At 41.2% G+C, this 18,376-nt stretch overlaps 3 protein-coding genes across 7 annotated transcripts in view; 2 read left to right on the top strand and 1 right to left on the bottom strand.

Moving 5' to 3' along the window:
• The first annotated feature begins 4,292 nt into the window (after nucleotides 1–4,292).
• prr35 (proline rich 35) lies at nucleotides 4,293–6,880 on the top strand. Its single transcript, XM_079660002.1, has 2 exons — nucleotides 4,293–5,676; nucleotides 5,840–6,880. Exons 1-2 carry the CDS (start codon nucleotides 4,337–4,339, stop codon nucleotides 6,642–6,644), a joined length of 2,145 nt encoding a protein of 714 aa, XP_079516128.1. The 5' UTR covers nucleotides 4,293–4,336; the 3' UTR covers nucleotides 6,645–6,880.
• A 1,408-nt stretch (nucleotides 6,881–8,288) lies between these two features.
• On the top strand, nucleotides 8,289–13,622 carry LOC307024852 (uncharacterized protein). The gene is made up of 7 exons (XM_079659290.1): nucleotides 8,289–8,377; nucleotides 9,000–9,844; nucleotides 9,930–10,492; nucleotides 10,573–10,720; nucleotides 10,815–11,182; nucleotides 11,620–11,713; nucleotides 11,816–13,622. The coding sequence occupies exons 2-7, from the start codon at nucleotides 9,026–9,028 to the stop codon at nucleotides 12,551–12,553; spliced, it is 2,730 nt and encodes a 909-aa protein (XP_079515416.1). The 5' UTR covers nucleotides 8,289–8,377; nucleotides 9,000–9,025; the 3' UTR covers nucleotides 12,554–13,622.
• The window catches only part of LOC307024851 (myosin phosphatase Rho interacting protein), a 49,186-nt gene continuing 44,031 nt past the window's right edge, over nucleotides 13,222–18,376 (bottom strand). For 4 of the 5 annotated variants that reach the window (XM_079659288.1, XM_079659287.1, XM_079659286.1 and 1 more), the window contains 8 exons: nucleotides 17,445–17,592; nucleotides 17,251–17,356; nucleotides 16,770–16,929; nucleotides 16,585–16,692; nucleotides 16,419–16,505; nucleotides 16,175–16,337; nucleotides 15,706–15,791; nucleotides 13,222–14,605 (listed from right to left, as the gene is read on the bottom strand). In XM_079659288.1, the coding sequence (XP_079515414.1) occupies nucleotides 14,534–14,605; nucleotides 15,706–15,791; nucleotides 16,175–16,337; nucleotides 16,419–16,505; nucleotides 16,585–16,692; nucleotides 16,770–16,929; nucleotides 17,251–17,356; nucleotides 17,445–17,592 (930 nt within the window). In that variant the 3' untranslated portion in view covers nucleotides 13,222–14,533. Of the gene's footprint in view, nucleotides 14,606–15,370; nucleotides 15,455–15,705; nucleotides 15,792–16,174; nucleotides 16,338–16,418; nucleotides 16,506–16,584; nucleotides 16,693–16,769; nucleotides 16,930–17,250; nucleotides 17,357–17,444; nucleotides 17,593–18,376 lie in introns of all 5 variants that reach the window. The other variant, XR_013804008.1, reaches the window with a different exon arrangement.

Below are 18,376 nucleotides of genomic sequence, written 5' to 3' on the forward strand. Positions count from 1 at the left end.
TGAGTGTTATTACTGTTACTTTATTTTATTACTGTATTTGAATTTTTTAGATGGGAATGTCATCTTCCCCACATTGTTGTTGTGTAAAAAAATCATAATAATAGTTCAAAAGAAAGACACACATGTCAGTCATCGCCTGTAGTTGTGATCTTACAGCTCATGTCAGTAACCCATCCAATGCCCTGTACCACTGCACTAATACCGCCCCCCCCCCCCCCCCCCCCCCACACACACACACACACACACACACACACACACACACACACACACACACACACACACACACACACACACACACACACACACACACACACACACACACACACACACACACACACACACACACACACACACACACACACACACACCTTCAACTACACTCCTGATGTTGTTGGTGATGCAGGTGAAGTGAAGTGGAAAGCACCCCCAGCCTTCCCAAAAACACACTGATACTGACCGTGTGAGACAGTGAGGAGCACACACACATCACAGAAACACATGAGCACAGAAATGAACGGGTCTGTGTAGTTGCTATTAATATAATGCATTCAGAGAAAGTTCAGGAAAAAACTGATGGTGTATAGGGTCATTTCAAATCCTTAAAAAAGTATTTCAGAGCAGAAGAAGCCATAGATGCTCTCCCATATGAAAATGAAACGTAAATCGAAACGATAGTTATGTGTTTTTATCTTTTTACCTGCTGGAAATTAGCTTTATCTGATATAATAACTGTCATGAGGTATTTTATTTTGAACAATTAAAACAAGAAATTGTTACAATAAATAAATACATCGTTTTTGGTAATCTCCCAAATGTTGTGTGTGTCACTATTTATATATATATATATATATATATATATATAAAAGAAAATGAGAGCGGAAACAAATATTGTTTTTCAGTCTTTTTTTTCAGTAATGATTGTTGAGATTTTAACATAATAAGTCAGATTCAAGGTTTTGCATCTGTTAAATTATTTTCCCTGTATAATCTTTTTTTCTCCAAATGTAGTTCAAAATGGTTTAAATCATGTAAAAAGTCAGGTAACAGCTGACAATCAGACAACCACAAAACACATTTAAACATGTAATATTTCAGTGAAAAGCATTTGGTTTCAAAACACCCATGAAGCTACCTTAAAAAAGAAATACAAATTGAGAAATTCACCCAGACGCCAAATGGCACGTCACCCTCCGTTTTAACGAGGAGCCATCACCAAACTGTAACCTTTGCCAATATTGTTTAAGTTGTTATGTTGCATCCTGGCTGCAAGGTAGAGACCACATTTGACAATCCAGGGGGGAGAGGAGGGAGGGGGGAGCTGCTGTATTGTAGTGCCTGCGGGCAATGCTCCCAGTCAATATATATGAGCGGAGTCGCTGCTGCGCGCCTGTTAGCGCGCGCTGCCCTCTCAGTGCAGACAGACCGGGACGCTCTCCAGGTACGGTACATTCATTACTTTATCACTTTAAAACAGCTTGTGGCATGCAAGCAGGTTAGTTTAGAAGGATTAAGTTATCTTTTATAAAGTTACTTAGGCCTGGTGCATGGTGTTTTTGCACGCATTGAGAAACGTTTGTAAAGTGCACGACTTTTATTTTGTAGTTTTAAGTGCGAGGTTTTAATACGAGATTCATTTTGACTGTTAATGGAGTTAGATGGTTCATTTTTAAGACTGAATGTGTCTATTTAAAAATTTAATTCGGTTTTTTTATTTCTGTGTATGCAAATGTTAAGTTAAAATAATGCAATGCATTGTCACTTCATTTTGAAATAATAAAACAATGATTATAAAATGTTATTTTAATGCATTTACTGTTGAAAAATAATGATTAAAACCTTTGAAGTATACATTCATTATCTGCAGCATCATGTGAGGTTTTCCTATAAAATATACATTTCCCTTAATAATGTGTCTATTAATACATTTATTGAATGTATTGTGTTTAAAAATATGATTTAAAAAAAAAAGTTTAATTGCAATTGTTAAATTGATCACAACAGTTATTATATTGGAAAAGAAACTGAGATTCAGGTTATTTATGACCATTTTGTAATCTTTCTTCTTTTCCAGACAACCAACTCATCACTCTGACAACCCTTCAAGGTAAAGACTATAACTTAAAGTATGCATTTATAAAAAGCTTTTAAAACTGTTTCAGTTTGAGTCATGCATTTACTTACTGTACAAACAGCCCGTCCCATAGGCGGTCAGTGGTGTGGTTGCTGTTGCATGTCAAAGCTTTTAGTGTGGTGAACCTCTTTAATTGGAACAATAGATGTTGAAGCGGTTAGGCTTGTTTGATCAGCCCTAAAAGCTTAAAACAAGACCGCAGGGTTTAGATATGGGGCGGCGGGGGGCCAAAGTGCACATTCAGTGGAGAGGCGAGCGGATAGCAGTGCCCAGGAGAGGGGCAACAACTACTGTAAAAATGATTTTTATTGATTGGATGCAGCAGCAGCTGTTAGGCCCCATTATGAGCTCAAAGCTCAGGTCAGAGCCCCGGGGCGGACAAGTGAGCCAATCAAATGGTCAGCTCCAAAACGGGCCAATTCTTAGGGTCCAATTGGGAGAGCAGTTTGTAACCGCCTGCCATCCTGAGTTAGTCTCACGGTGTCTTCCATCATCAGCCTGCGTGCTGCGGCTTTATAGATGAGCTTGTCTGCTGTCTCTCAATATCACAGGGCATCCATCACCTGTGTTTGCTTCACTGGTCTTTATATCAAAACTTTGTCATGAGCCATGAGTTTATCTTTACTTCAGTTTGGACCCTGAACGTCACACAGACTTTCATCTTTAAATGACCTGGGGGAAAAAAAGGCAAAATAAGAGCCTCAGAGCAGAGCGTTTTAAAGTGAGGAGCACACTCATCCTCACATCTTTTTTCACCGCAGGGTTTACCCAACAGCCTGGCTTAAAGTATAAAAAGATCACAAAGTTTCTGTAATTTAACAGATGAAAACACATTTATTAAAATGTATTTTAGGGGGTAAGAAATTAATTAAAAGAATGCCAATAGATAATGAAGAAGCAGAGAAGTTATGAAAAGAGAGATTATGAATGTGAGACTTTCTGTTATGTATTTAATAGTTTTATTGATATTGTAGATTGTCAAAAATATGATCTTTTAATATCCTTTATGTGGAGCATATTAATGGTTCTTACTGCTGTAAATGCTAAAGAGGATCCTAAATAAAGTAATATATAAAATAAAGACAGCCAGCGAACACTTAACATGAGTCAATCTCAAGGTACAAATACTCGCTTTGTTTAAATCTCTGAATTTCAGATGAACAAGCTGTTTGCTTTACATTTAAAAGATGGAAGAAAGACAAAATAAAATAATTTAATTAAAAGAATAAAGGGAGAATGTCTGCATTAGATGTATCGCTGCTTGTACGACACAACAACTTCTAAAATAGTTACCATCACAATAACTAATGTTTTAAAAATTGAGGTTGTCTACAATCTATATCTTGTAATGAAATGGTATTCTCTAATAAAACATTTTAATATTGCTAATTGAGTATAATAAAGTATGACCCAACTCTACATGCAGAGTACAGGAGAGCAGTTGAACTTGTGCACCGTGGCCTGACCCAGATCCCCGTCCTGGCACTAATGACGCCCTTTAGGCACGACGCCAGGCTCTCATTAGGAACCAGGCCTCAAACCCCCGACTCCTCTCCCCTCCATACCTGCAGCCCCTCAGCCTGGCCACACTGCGCCTGTAGCCGGCCTCCGAGGGTCCGGCCTTAAGCTCAAGCGCGCCTGTTAGTGTTTTTGAGGGCCCGACGCACAGGTGCAGAGACCCCCGTGGCGGCCCTGTTTTGCCCCCCAGCCCCGTACCCTGCTAGCGCCTGGTGCTGCACTGGAACTAATGAGTAGTGGCAGGTACAGTGAGAATGAGCAGCTAGGCCTCCCTGCAGTTAGGTTAGTGGCAACGCTCAGCGTAGGCAGACAACAAATGTGCTCTCTTAATACACATATGTGCATAATGATATATAGCACCCTTCAGTGCACAAATAACTTTATTGTGGATATTTATATTCCTTACAAATCTGCATTCCTGCTAAGCTGTTCCTTTTTCTCAGAACAAATACATAGGTTAACATGTTATTTTGGTGCTTCTGATCTGCTGATGTTTTTGAAATATCATTTTATTCATACAAAACTGTCTTATGTGTTCGCAGGTTCAAGAAATGCTCTTTTTCATCGACCCAACAGAAGGATAAACAATGAAATGAACCCTGGCACGAAAGACATACAATCTTAAAATCTGTTTTGAATCATCACAATTTTATTACAATTTAATCTTTAAAATATCAAGACTCAATCATGTCCAAGGACGACGCTTGTAAAGTGACGTCCATCAGCAAACACAAGGAACGCAAGCCTAAGAAGCCTCACTACATTCCCCGGCCATGGGGCAAACCATACAACTACAAATGCTTCCAGTGCCCGTTCACCTGCATGGAGAAGTCCCACCTGTACAACCACATGAAGTACAGCCTGTGCAAGAACTCCCTGTCCCTGCTCATAGAGTCCGACTGGCCCTATAAAAAGGGCAACATCCTGCACCCAGAACAGCTACGACCCCTTCAGCAGGCACATGGGAAAAATGGCATAGAAGTGACACAGACTGAGGAACGCAAGTCCTTGGAGGAGGAAGGTGAGGACAGGGAAAGCCAGGGAGCAGAAGATGAGGAAGAAGGAGGACGAGGAGAGCGATTAGAGGTCACTGGGTTGAGGAAAGAGAGAGGAGACGCAGCAGAGTGCACTACCAAGAAAATCAAACAGCCAGAGTCTGAGCTTCTGATGGCCGACATGCTCTCCCTGGAAGATCAGCTTTTAAGAGCGCGCTCTGTAGAAGTAGAAGCCCAGCTGAAACACTACAAGCTATCCAAGGCATATCTGACTGCTCCCAGTCTGCTGTCGGAGCAGTGGCGGCTGTTGGCGTCCAGCCACACGAAGGCCAAAGCTGAAGGTAGTTCAATCCCCTGTTACCCTCCTCCGCCAAACCTGATGGATTACCAGGATCCCACTGGACTCAACCTGTCATTGCTCGGGATGGGTTACCCCATCACCCCCAGCCTCTTCTCCTACATGAACTCAGCTATTCCCGCTGCCGCCGCCACCGCCGCCCAGACCCACGCTCAGCTCGCCCAGCTTCCCTTCCTGGCGACGGCCGCTCAGCTGATGCACCCGGCCTCGAGCACCCTCACAGACAGAGCTCTTATCCCCTCCCGCCTCTACTACCCCTTCCTGTGCGAGCACGCGTTCGGACCGGCCTCGGGTCAAAGCGACGCCAGCAAATCGCTCAAGACGTCCACAAACAGTCTAGATGCGAGTCCCTCGTCTGGTTTTCAGCCTAAAGTAAATCTGTGGAAAGTGCCTGCTCTGCGGCCAGGGGCAGCCGCTGTCTCCCCTGCTGGCTGGGTGTCGCCTCAGAGGGACTCCCCCGAACACGGGTACAGGTTGGCCGATAAACTGCAGGCTACAGCCAAGGAGGGCAAAGCAAATTGGTGCCTCAAAAGGACAGGGGCCCCAATTGGGAACCATGAGGCACCTGTGGAGAAGAAGCCGAACATGAGTGGTTTTGCTTTGGACCTTCTGAAGAATATTCAGAATGCATCAAATCTGAACATGACAGCAGACAAACTTCTCTTCCATGGAAGGTAAGGATTTCAAGTCAATACAATCTCATTATTTTATCAAGTCGCAGTACAAATGTCACTCTTATCCATCATTATCTAAAGTGAATAACGCAATTGGTTGATTTGTAGTTTTAAATGTTACATATTTAAAAATGCAAAAGTCCTAAACCTTTCGTATCCTCAGTTTACAGGATGCTCAGCTGCCGACACGGCATACTGATCTGTGGTACAGCGAACATCTCACCAGTCCAAGCAGTGAAACATCCTCTCAGTCTACCTGTGGGGGTCCCAACAGACAGGACCCGAATAATGCCAGAACAATAGGGGAGGGGGCGTCAGAGTCTGTGGCTGCGCTCCTCAGTGACCTCTCCAAGGCCTTGCAGGAGTACCAGGAGGCTGAGCGCAAGATCTCCCACCTGGAGAAAGAGGACATTCCTGCCCAGCGTCACCTCTGGGAACACCTGGGAAAAATACGCAGCGAGCTTTCCCACATCCACACTGCTCTGGAGAGGTCTGCTCGCCAGAGCGACGGACCCCTCGACCTGTCAGTGAAGAGGGACCAGACGGGTGTGGTTGGAGATCGCAGCACGAGAGAGGACGGTAAAGACAACGCCACAGAGACAGAAGAGGAGGATGAGGAGATGGAAGAGAAAAAGGAGGAAGAAGAGAATGAGAGGAAGGCGATGAAGGCGTCGCTGGAGAGTCGTAAGCAGTCGTTGGACATGCTGATCAAGATGAGTCAGGCGTCGGCAGTGAACACAGAGGTTCTCTCTCCCGGTGGTCTCGGCCTGAGACCCAGTTCTGCTGAGGCTTTGTGGCCGAGCAGAACCACCAAGTGTGAGGCAGACTCCAGCGTATTGCTTTGCCCCGACGGACGATCAGTGGTGTTCACCGATATCCCTTCCTCTGCCAAAACCCCAAAGAGGCCCCTGTCTATACAGCGACTAGAAGCCCATCCTCCGAGCCCTTTGACGGCTACTGACAATTGAACTTTGGTCATCTGACTGTATTATAAGTGACTCAAATACAGATGTTTAAATGCCCATTATTACTGGCATGCCTTCACATTTCACTGGCTTTGAGGAGGACTGCCACTCATCCTCACTTTAACGTCAAAAAGACCTCAAACATGTTGCACCTTATAAGACAAACCGGGAATGAATTTTGAAAAGAAGTCTTACAAAATGCACTACATTGATTGTTACAATAGGATTATCCTAAACAATATTTTGAGGTAATGTCAGCACTTAACAGTAACTTCCATGAACTGTTAAGTCTGTGAAAATCAAGCTGAGAGACAATTCTTTGTATGGATGTGTAAATATTGTAATATAATAAATGTAAGTAAAATGTTAAAAAGGGTAAATGTTTTTTATATCGATGATGTCATGTTGGACTCCATTATTTCACTTCATGACACTAAATTGTATTATACACACTGTATTTCTTTGAATAAAATAAGTAAAAAAACAAAGGGTTTTCATTATTTCTTATGAACAAATAAGGAAAAATGGGAATGGAGTACATTGTATAAAGGAAAAACAATGTATAGGCTATTTTAACATTATTTATTTGACTATAAGGCTGTCATCACTATTGTTTAAAGTCTAAATAAGAGACAAACAGACTCATACTGGCAGCTCAGCCTGTGTGCTGGCAGCTCCTTTAGCTAAATCTCCATCAGTGGGGTCACCTGTTCTTCTGCTCATGGATCAAGGAGCCCCGTTGCAAAGGTCAGTACCCCGGGGCCGAGCTCCACGCGGACTAAACGGCGGACTACCTGTCGCCCCCCAGGGCTGGCCCAGGTTACTGGCCCCTTCCCCGCCCTCACACCCACTGCCACAGAGGCAAAGGTCAGCCGCCAGGACCAGAGGAGCCCACGGTGGATGTTCAGCATGAAGAGGTCAACATGCCTGTCTCATCCAACAGTTATCTATTGAGTTTTTATATTGGTTGAATGTCTTGAATTAAGTCGTAAATCTGTTTGTAATATTACTGGCTATAATCTATAAAAACAAAGCCATTTTCCTAACAAATAGTACCAAAAAGTAATTTACGTCATGCATATATGTATTAAAATATTCAAGCATCACGACAAAACGCCCATGGGCAATTCGATTTACTTAGAAGATTAATCAAACTTTTTTTTTTTTTTCACCAAATAATAAAGTTAATTGGCTTGAACAATACTGTTTTGTTTCCATTTGCCTACTTATCTGAAGTTTTACAGTTGTGGGTAAAGGTGACACAACAGAACAGTTTAGTATCACTTAGGGTCTCTTAAAAAGGTAAGTTTCCCCAAAACAATTCAAATCTAAATGCTGGCACAGTGTCTCTGACTGGTTTAAGGGTTTTTGCTAAATGACTTTTTATACATTTAAAGTATTGACGCACCATGTTTGTTGTGCCTTCACTAGATGCAGGATCCAGGTAGATAGCTCCCTCTTGTGGAAAACATGATTTAAAGCCTTGTCTTAGTATGAAACTAAGACAGAATAATCAGTATATCTTTAAATAATATCTACAATGACTCACCATTTCACAACCTAGACGTGTGAAAATGTTGGGCTTTGACTGTGGTATATACGTACACACAGCTCTAAACAATAACATCCTTCCTCAAAAGGATTGCGGTTTATTTAGAGGGGCAAAGAGAACTGAAGCCAGTTCAAATAGGAAGTGCAGTTAGGTAAAGTAAAGCAGCATAAGAAGAACGACAAGGGTAAGTTTATATTTTGTAATTGTTTAGGCTGCAACATGCTGTATATTATTACATTTTGAAGGAAATCAAAGTTTATTTACATATTAAGATAGTAAGAAGAAGTAACCGTGTACTCTAAGTAAGAAGAACAAAAAAGTAATATAAGTAAAAAGGTATTTTAGATGTAACTTTAAAGTGTCACATGAATATTAGTGGGTTTTCTCCCCCATACCGAAATGAAGGGTAGGGGGGTAAACCGTTTTTATGAAAAAATTATGTTAAGGTAAAATGCCTATAGTTCGGGCTACAAATATTAATTATTTTCATGAACATTTTTCTGCCATTCCAGTTTCTCAATGTCTTTAAATGTCTCGTTTTATCAGTCCAAAACCCTAACCCTACTAAAATTAAGAAAGTCAAATCGGGAAATCTCCAAACTTAAAAACACAAATCAAGAACTTAGCCTACGTTACATGTTTTTATGATTTCTCAAAATGTAAAGAACATTAATTGATTAAATCCACTCGTATTTAAGAGAGCGCTTCTCGTTGTCCCCAACAAGCAAAGATTATGAGATTATGGTTTGTTTAACCCGTGACGCATTTATGAACTCATATTTTTGTATTTCACATCCTTGTTGCAGTCAGCAAACAGAGCCTTCAGGGTAAGATGGTGCGAACTGCCCTCTTCCTTCTGCTGCTCAACACCTCGGGCTGCTGTGGTTTTGGCTTTAAAAGCTGCTTCATGTTCTACCCCGGGACTGGCAACATGTGGTGCTGCAGCCAGAAAATAGCTAACCTCACTGACGTCCTGAGCAAGATCCCAGATAACACAACCAAACTAAACCTGTCCAAGAACAAGATCAATGTCATCCCACCTGGATCATGGAGTCATCTGTCTGGGCTTAAATACCTGGACATGAGCCAGAACAAGCTGGCCTATCTGAAAGGAGGAGCATTCAGAGGCCTGGGTGTCCTGAATTTACTCAACCTTACCAGAAACAACATCTCACACATCAACTCTAGTAGCTTTGATGGGCTAAGTATGCTACAAACTCTGCTTCTGAATCGAAACAAACTTGGCACAATCTCTCCGGTTATCTTTAACTCCCTACCAGCGATTCAATATGTCGATCTGTCCAATAACATTCTCCAGAGTCTCAGCTGTGGAGACTCTGGATCTTCTACTCTTCAGCGTCTCGATCTTTTCTCAAACAGCATCCGGGTGATAAATCTGAGCTGTTTTCCTGCCCTGCAGCACATCACTCTGTCCTTCAACCCAAAGCTGGAGCTACAGTCTGACGTTTTTGCCTCCAACCCCAGGCTGAAGAATCTGCTTTGTGAGGGAGTAAAAGCCGAAGTGCTGATGGGACTCTCGGCAGAGACAAAAAGGAATCTCTCTTCGGTCTCATTTTCTCTGTCTTTGGAGGAATCTCCATTGACCATATGCGGGCTGCTGAAAGGAATGGAACAGCTTGATAGAGTTGAGGTTTGTGCGCTTGATTCTAATGCAAAATCTATATATTTGTTTCATGTCTTTAAAAAAAACATTGTGTACATTTAAATGAATGCAGGTCGACTTGAAGAGATCCAGGTTACCAGAGACAAACTCCAGCCTCATGGACTGTAACACTCCAAGTATGGTGATAATTAAAAATGCAAACCTCGAACATGTTACCCAGTTATCATTGGGCAGGGGTAATACGAGCAAACTTTACCTAAACAACTGTGGTTTGAAGCAGATATCTCGTACTACATTTGATGGTTACCCAGGACTGAAAACACTGGAGCTAAATAGAAATGCACCCGACATTCAGCGAGATACATTCCTAGGACTGAGCCACCTTACGAGTTTAGCCATGGTCAGCTGCAGAGTTCGTGACATTGACCCCAACTGGTTTGTCTCTCTGAAGAAGCTGACTCGCCTGTCTCTCATTAAAAATGATATCAGTTGGTTGAGAAAGAATGTATTCAGCAAACTTAATACACTTGAGGAACTCTACCTGCAGTTCAACATGCTGAAATACATCACCAATAAGCCCTTCAGTAAGTTGCGGAGGCTAATAAAGCTCAACCTCAGTTCGAACATCATTCTTTTCATCCAAAACCACACTTTTGAAGACCTTATCAACCTCAGGTAAGGAGTTTGCTTTTGTGTTCAACCTTTCTTAACTTTCCTCACTGTCCACTCATGTAACACATCCATCTGTACTTTAGATCTTTGAGCTTGAATGGGAACCGCATAAAGATGCTGTCAACAGATATTCTGTCTGGCCTGACCAATTTGAGGACAATGGTTATATACGACAACCGCCTCCATTTTAAGCACAATGAAGCCCCTTTCATCAACCTTACTTCCCTTGAGGTATGACATTTTCTTCAAGAGTAATATATTAACAGTGTTTATTGTTCAATCTGATGATCTCTTTATCCGTCTAACTTCCATGTTACATTTTTAGTTTCTGGACATGCGGTACCAGGGGCCCGGAAGTGAATGCATTGGTGTCATTGGACCAAATTTCTTCAAAGGTCAAAGCCGACTTCGCGCATTCAAGATTGGACAAAGCGGAAAGTTAGAATTCCACCCTGACGCCTTTGTTCCTCTGATCAATTTGCAAAACTTGATCATAGTTGGAGTGGCTATGAAAAAGACCAACCTGAGCGCAGCATTCTCTCCTCTGAAAAGTCTGAAACAACTGACCCTCAGAGCAGACCTCGATGTTCTCCCCGCTAACCTGCTGCCTCCAGATAACTCACTGGAGTATATCAAAGTTTGGTCAAACCACCTTCACACTGTGGACAAAAACATGCTGGATGCTCTGCCAAGGTGATGAGATAATAAAATGTCAATGCAAGCAACTCATGAAAGGATATTTAAACATTTGTAACATAACCCTTATTGGTATTCTTTCCAAGAGTTGGAGAGAGGATGGCTCGTTCAGTCCGAAGGCAAATCTGATAATATATATATAAATTATATATGCTTTTCAAATCAGATTTTTTATAGACTGTTTTTTTATTGATTTGAAAGGACTAGTATGTCCAGACATAACAAACCTATCTGCATGATACTGTAGCTTACTACCAAAACTAATTCTAAACATTTAATACAGTAAGGGTTTTAAACATGCAAATGTGTAAGCAAACCATTTGAATGTAGGAACTGCTACTGTGTTCACTTACAACCTACAGGCAGAGAGGTATTTGGGGTTAATTGGAATTTAATAAAACTGTCAAACTTTGTGTTTACCTATGTGTTTCCAGATTGCTTGTATTGGACATTTCAGGCAACCCGATCAGCTGTAACTGTGATAATGCCTGGTTCAAGAACTGGGCCATCCACAACACTCAAACAAGGGTAAAAGAAGCTGTTGACATTCTCAAAAAAGTATTAATGTAGGTTATGCATTAACTTAAAAGCACAAAGCTGTACATCTATTTTATTTTGTTCCCCTTGTAGGTGTCCTTCCTGTACGACCTTCGGTGTGACGAGGAAAGGAAATCTCCCTTCCTTTGGCAGTTTGACGAAAAGGCTTGCTCCTTTGAATATGTTTCCTTCACCCTCTTCATCGCCTGCTCCGTTGTGGACATTTTGTTTGTATGTGTGTGTCTGGCTTGGCACACACAGGGCCCCACCGTGCGCTACCTGCTGCTCGTCCTCAGGGCCAAACTACGTGGACGTAAAAGTGCCAAATTCCAGTATGATGCATTCATCTCCTACAGCTCTAAGGATGAGGGCTGGGTGATGAAGCAGCTGGTTCCCAACCTGGAGAGGCCTGCTGCAGGTGCACCCCCCCTCCGGCTGTGCCTCCACCACAGAGACTTCCGACCCGGCGCTGCTGTCCTGGAGAACATCGAGGCCGCCATTTACGGTTCTCGCCACACCATCTGTGTGGTGACGCGTAATTTCCTGCAAAGCGAGTGGTGCTCCGTGGAGTTTCAGCTGGCCAGTCTGAGGCTTTTATACGATGGCAGTGACGTCCTGCTTCTGGTGTTCCTGGAGGAGATACCTGAACGCTGCTTGTCTCCCTACACACGTTTATGCAAGATTGTTCGCAAGAAGACCTACCTGCTGTGGCCGGAGGAACCGCAGGAGCAGGACAACTTCTGGGTCAGACTGGTCGATGCTTTGAAGGACAAAGAGGAGGAGGAGGGAGAAGGCGGTGGAGAACATGATATGGCACGTCTAATTGGCTAGAACGAATGCTACATATTCAACCTATCCCTAATTCAATGTTCACAGCCTGACTGATGCATTGATGCAATCCAACATAATATGGCAATTTTGTGTTGCTCGAGTTATTGAGTTAAACGTTTTGTTTTCATTTAGTTGTGGCTCGCTTCTTGTTGACGTCATTGCTGCCTAGTAAAAAGTGGAACATGCTCAAAGCAGGGTACTTTCCGGAGAAGATTATAATGGTCTGTTAGTGTGCATTAAGTCTTGATATATGAAGTTGGTTTCCACATAAAAAGTGAGGACTTGGAAAGTTCTATAATTTCACTGTAATTACCTTTTTTGTTGGCTTTTAAAGTTTTGTGTTGTTTTTATGAAATGTTCTTAAACGTGTTTTGTTTTATGTATTTTCTCATGAGAAAAAGGAGTAATATGTAGTAAGAAAATGCACTCAAGGGCAGTTAAGTCCATTTTATATTTCAAGCATTCTGTAGACTGAACCAATCTGTTTGAAAAAAGAGGATTAAAGGTCATTTTATACCATAAAAGCTAGCATTAAAAATAAATATATATTCATTTGTTCTATTGCTTTACCATTACTGTTGTGTTGGAAAAAATGCTACATCTACGACAGTTGACTAAGGGGTCTTCAATAAAAAAAAAGTGTCTAAAAAAATAAAACTATAACTCCAAAACTTCCAAACACTTCATTTATTTGACGTCATACATTCAAATGAAAATAAAAAATATTCATATATATTTAATATAGAGCTAGTGAGCAAGGTCCAAGTTTTAAACAACACACAGAAGCCTTCCGTGTAGCATATATATATATACAAGGCATGGTTTGAATACTATACAGTGTGTATCCATAGCTGCACAGGTTTCATGGATGTTTATATTCTTCACTCAGTTGAGGCACGACTATTTCAGTGAGAGGTCAGGGATTGGGCCGAGTGCTTCAAGACTGCCGTTTACAGTAAAACATTTCAATCTCAACACCTAAACAGTAGGACTTGCAAAGCAAAGCTTAGTAGTGTTAAAGAGTTCCACACTGAAGCAAAAAAGTAGGAAAAAGAGGCAACATGACCATTCTGCAATTCAAAAAGGTACTGTACAGTCATGCAACGTCCTAAATAGTTCCTGTTTTCTGAGATGATATTTTCACGCTAATCAAAACTGAGCAAACACAAATCCAGGTTCAAAGAAAAAAAAAGTCCAGTATCACTAACAAGTCACGGTTTTCCACTACATTTGACAGAAGTTAGGGTGTTTGGTTGCACTGCAATACATGACTTGAAGTCACTACACCAGGTTGAGACAAATAAAACAAAGCTTCCTCAAGTAGTCAAGTGATAAGTGCAATCCCACCCCTCTATATCCCCCTTCACACACAGACACTCCATTTTTATAAAACTCTCATACATAAGCAAGTTAGCATCACATTGTTTTCCACTATCAATCAAACCATAGTTATAGTACAGCGGATGCCCCAACAATCAATAGCAAACCTTACTCTAACATATATCCAGTAGTTATGTACAACAGAACTGGTGCAACATTAAACCCATACAAAATTATTAGATATAGAAACTGTAACAATAATAAAATACAGCAGATACTTAATTCATATTGGGAAATATATATTATTTATACTGTGTATTGCTGTCGTTTTGGCATTATAGAGGATCAATAAAAAGGCTGTCATGTATTCCTCTCACAGCTTATTTGACACATCTCCATGTTGGACAGATTATACGTCTATGGATTCTTAAAAAGAAAAATGACACAGGATTGATTCAATAAAAGTTTTTCACCTAAAAAAAAATCTAACAAAAATATGACCACTAATAAGAAGGATGGAAGCAGCAGGTCTTGGTTTTGACCGTGACAGATTTTTGTTCCATTTCCTATACAAGTCTTCAGCAAATGCTGGCATGGCCGTACCATCTGACCGAAAACTGAGGTCAGGAAGAAAAACTGAAACTGCAGATTCTTACAAATTTAAATCTTTTTGGAATCTTTTGCCTCAAAAAGCTTCATACGCTCCTGCACCGTAAGTCCCTCTTTCAGGCTCTGTAGAAGAAGAGAAAAGAAGGTTATTTATTCTTCATAATTGACAAACGCATGTGTGCAGAAAACAAGAGACATGCACACAGACATCACAAAACAGTTGTGTTTGTCAACTTTTTCTGATCTGGACAGCACACTATATTGTAATGTGCGATCTACGAAGGTTCACTCCACACAGAGAGCACACAATGCACTACTAATACATTCAAAACTCACAAACAGACATAGACAACAATTACAGACAAGGTTTTTACAATAAAAGTGTCAGTTTGGCAGTAAATACACAGGTTACATAATTAAATACAATATATATGTAAACTAAAACTCTATATCCTTAAGAGTTCGATTTATAAAGCAACACAAAGACTGGCTTGGTCCAAAAGCAACAACACACAATCCGCCAACATGCCCGTTTAAAGCTCACTACCTAGCACAACTTGATTTTTTGTTTGATGTGTTAAACTTCAGTGTTTGTACCAATTATACAAGTGAGATCATGTTTTCATTTGTGAGCTTTAAAAAGGGGGTTTGTCAGCCTATTAGTTTTCACCGGGCTACAGAGGTTTCCCTTTGCCCCAGTCATTATGCTAAGCTAATCAGCAGGCTGTACATTTACCTGATTTTGAGCAGTATCAAAAAGGTTTTTCAAAAACTGCTAGCTTGCTAATGCTCAAGGTCTGTGATACGGCGGGTTGGTTAAGGGGGAGGGAGGGGAGATCATGCGAGGGTGGTAGGGGCATGCTTTGGGCTACATCATGCTATACCTACAGAACATCTTGGGGCGGGGGTTGGGGGGGGAATCACCCCACAATGGGAGTGTCAGCTATCCCATGAGGCCTGTTCAATGACAGACTGATGGACAAAATAGACAAGATGACAAAATGTACAGGACAAGAGACTTTCAGTAAAAATGTCCTGAGCAACTGTGCAACACAGTGTGTGGTGGAACGATTGACAGTGATGAAGTCTACATGACAACTTCACAATACACAGCAACTCAAGTGGCAGCTTAAAAGTGTGTGGATTTACTCCATGTGTATGTTTGAATTTGGGACAGATGCCTGTAAATAAGAGAGACATTTTTTATTGAACTTGACACTTACCTTTGACCTTAGGCCTCTTGATTGCTTGGCGGCGTTTGATCGTTCCTTTTTCAGGAATTCTGGATTACTTTTTGATTTCATGATATCTAAAAAAAAAAAAAGCACTACAGTTTAGCCAAAATAGTACCTGGGGTTCTCTATACAGGGATAGGAATTAAAACATGCATTTAAGGGTTAATGATGCTGACCTAAAAATGAGCTTCACCTTTATGTCAAATCCAAATATATCATGATAAATTACATGGAGCACAAACAGGGCGATTCTGTCGCTCTTTGATACAGTTAACCATGTCCTGTTTATGCACACCATTTTAAAATATATATTTAAACATTGTTTACATTTCCCTATCTCGTGAAAAACTACTATAATACAGCATGTTCCCCCTGACTGGCTCAATTATTTATCAAGCTTTAGAAATGTTTTGGTAAATCCAATGGGATGTAAAATAAGGTGAAACTTCGTAATTACCGTATCCAGGTGTGACTGTTCCATCGACGTTCCTCTCTCCTAAAGCTTCTGTTGCAATGAGCAGCTTCTCCTTCAGTTTGCTGATGTCGCAGTCAGCCTTTGCTTTCACAATGCTGAGCTCTGTGTAGATGTCTTTGTATTTTTCTGTGGCATACTTCTTGTCCTGTTGTAAAGTTATCAATGCAGCATTACTAAAATACACAAACATGAATATGTTAGCTATCTAAAGATTGGTTTTGCTTACCCTTAAAGCAGACTGCAGTTCATCTTTCAAAGAGTGGATCTCCTGCTTAAGATACTGGATCTCTGACTCCTTAATTCGTAGCAACACCTACAAGATGGGCAGAACGGTCATAAGGCAAAAGTTCCAATCCTTACGGCATGTGTGCATTGTTTGTGTTTAGACATACCTCAAGTTCATACACATCTTTTCCCTGGGTAAGTGGTGATATTGCTGTTTCTCCACTGAAGCAGGAGCGCATCCGAGTGATCTCTGTAGTCAGTCGGTTGTTTAGTTCCTGTTGGAGAGAATAAAGTTTAGTTTAAATCCATGGACAGAATTTGTATAGGTACATGTGCATGTGTGCAATCCAACCTGGTTGTGAGCGTTGAGCTCCTGGTTCTCTCTCTGACACTGCCTGAGGGCCTGCCTCTCGGCCTCCAGGGCCTGGGCCAGGTGAGCGTTCTCCAGACATTTCTGCGAGTACTGCTCCGACAGCACCTCCAGTTCTCTGTGGATCGACTGCAGCTCCTCCCTGGACAGGCACGTCATCACAATATCAACCACAGTTCTCATTTGATGTTCACCAAACAAGTCTAGAATGAGGTGGACCTAATCATAAAAAAAGGGATTTTCCTTAAAAGCTTTTATTTGCTCCAGTTTTCCAGCCGCTGACAAGCTGCCAAATTCTTATAGTTGCCAATCCTGCAACAACATGGGGATTATCTGCAAATCCACCGAAGTAGTACTACTTGTTTAAACCTCAGGGCTCTTAAACCTAAATAGAGATTTACATTTTTTTATATTTAACTATTTAACATGGAATATCTTAATAGTTTTCGTATTCAAAACATACTCGTATTGTAAGCGCAGTTCATCAATGTCAGCGTTCAGTCCGCTCAGTTGGGAACGATGGGTCTTGTTCAGTTCCTCCTTGTGTGCATTCTTCATTGCTTCAATAGCTACATTTAAAAAGGAATCACATTTAATTATTGTACGCTGGTTTTGTTTAAAGTTTAGAAATCACGGGTGAAAAAACGGTTTAATTACCAGCAATTGTGGCAGCAGTCTCCTCAGCCAAAAGTCTCTCTCTCTCTTCCATGAGCTTTGCGATCTCCCTCTGATGCTGCCTGTGGAGGTCATTTATTACCTTGTGGTGTGTGTCTTCCATTGTTGCAAAGCCACGTTCACACGTAGCCTAGAGGAAGAACGGATAAAGAATATGTTATTGCAAAATTACCTTTGCATTTACCAGCTACAGTATAATCTAATGTGTGACTATTCATGAAGTCCAATACCTATTAATCATTCACTAGGCTACATGGTGTCATGCAAAATCAGTGATAGAATCCATGCAAGCTTTAATGGTGTGAAGCCCAGCTATGTAAGAGAGTGAGGCAAAGCTGTGACATTTTAATCCATCATAGACTGCATTTTTGTCATTAATAGACTGCACCTCCTTCTATGATTGAATGTAGGAAATCGTTTGTCTGTTAATGCCCAAATCAAGAAGCAATGTTGGTGGCAATCGAGCCATGTTACACTTTTAATATTCAGGATTTGTACTTAAGAAGAAACAACCTGCAACATATTTCCTTTCTTTATTATGTAAAACTACCAGGGATGCCAAACTTGCATTTCCATGAGTTCTGTACCAACTACAGAGAGCATGAAAGCCTGCAGTTTCAAGTTAGTTTTGCAGGTATTTGGTCATAAAATGATGTGTTGGACATATTGGCAATTCATCCAAATGTTTATGAGACAACGGGATGATTCAGGGCGTCACCACAGTCATTAGGGTTCATCACCTGGGTACCATGGATGGCTCTGGCCAATTTCATACCAATCACAATAAAATGATGATACTCTTGACTGGCTGTAGATCTAAAGTCAAGGTAGCCAAATGGGTGGATAAACTTTACAAACTAACCTTACAAACCCTAGAAACATGCAGCTAGTATGGTCGCAATGTAAGCAAGCTG

This window comes from Notothenia rossii (genome assembly GCF_949606895.1).
Source record: "Notothenia rossii genome assembly, chromosome: 11".
NCBI lineage: Eukaryota > Metazoa > Chordata > Actinopteri > Perciformes > Nototheniidae > Notothenia > Notothenia rossii.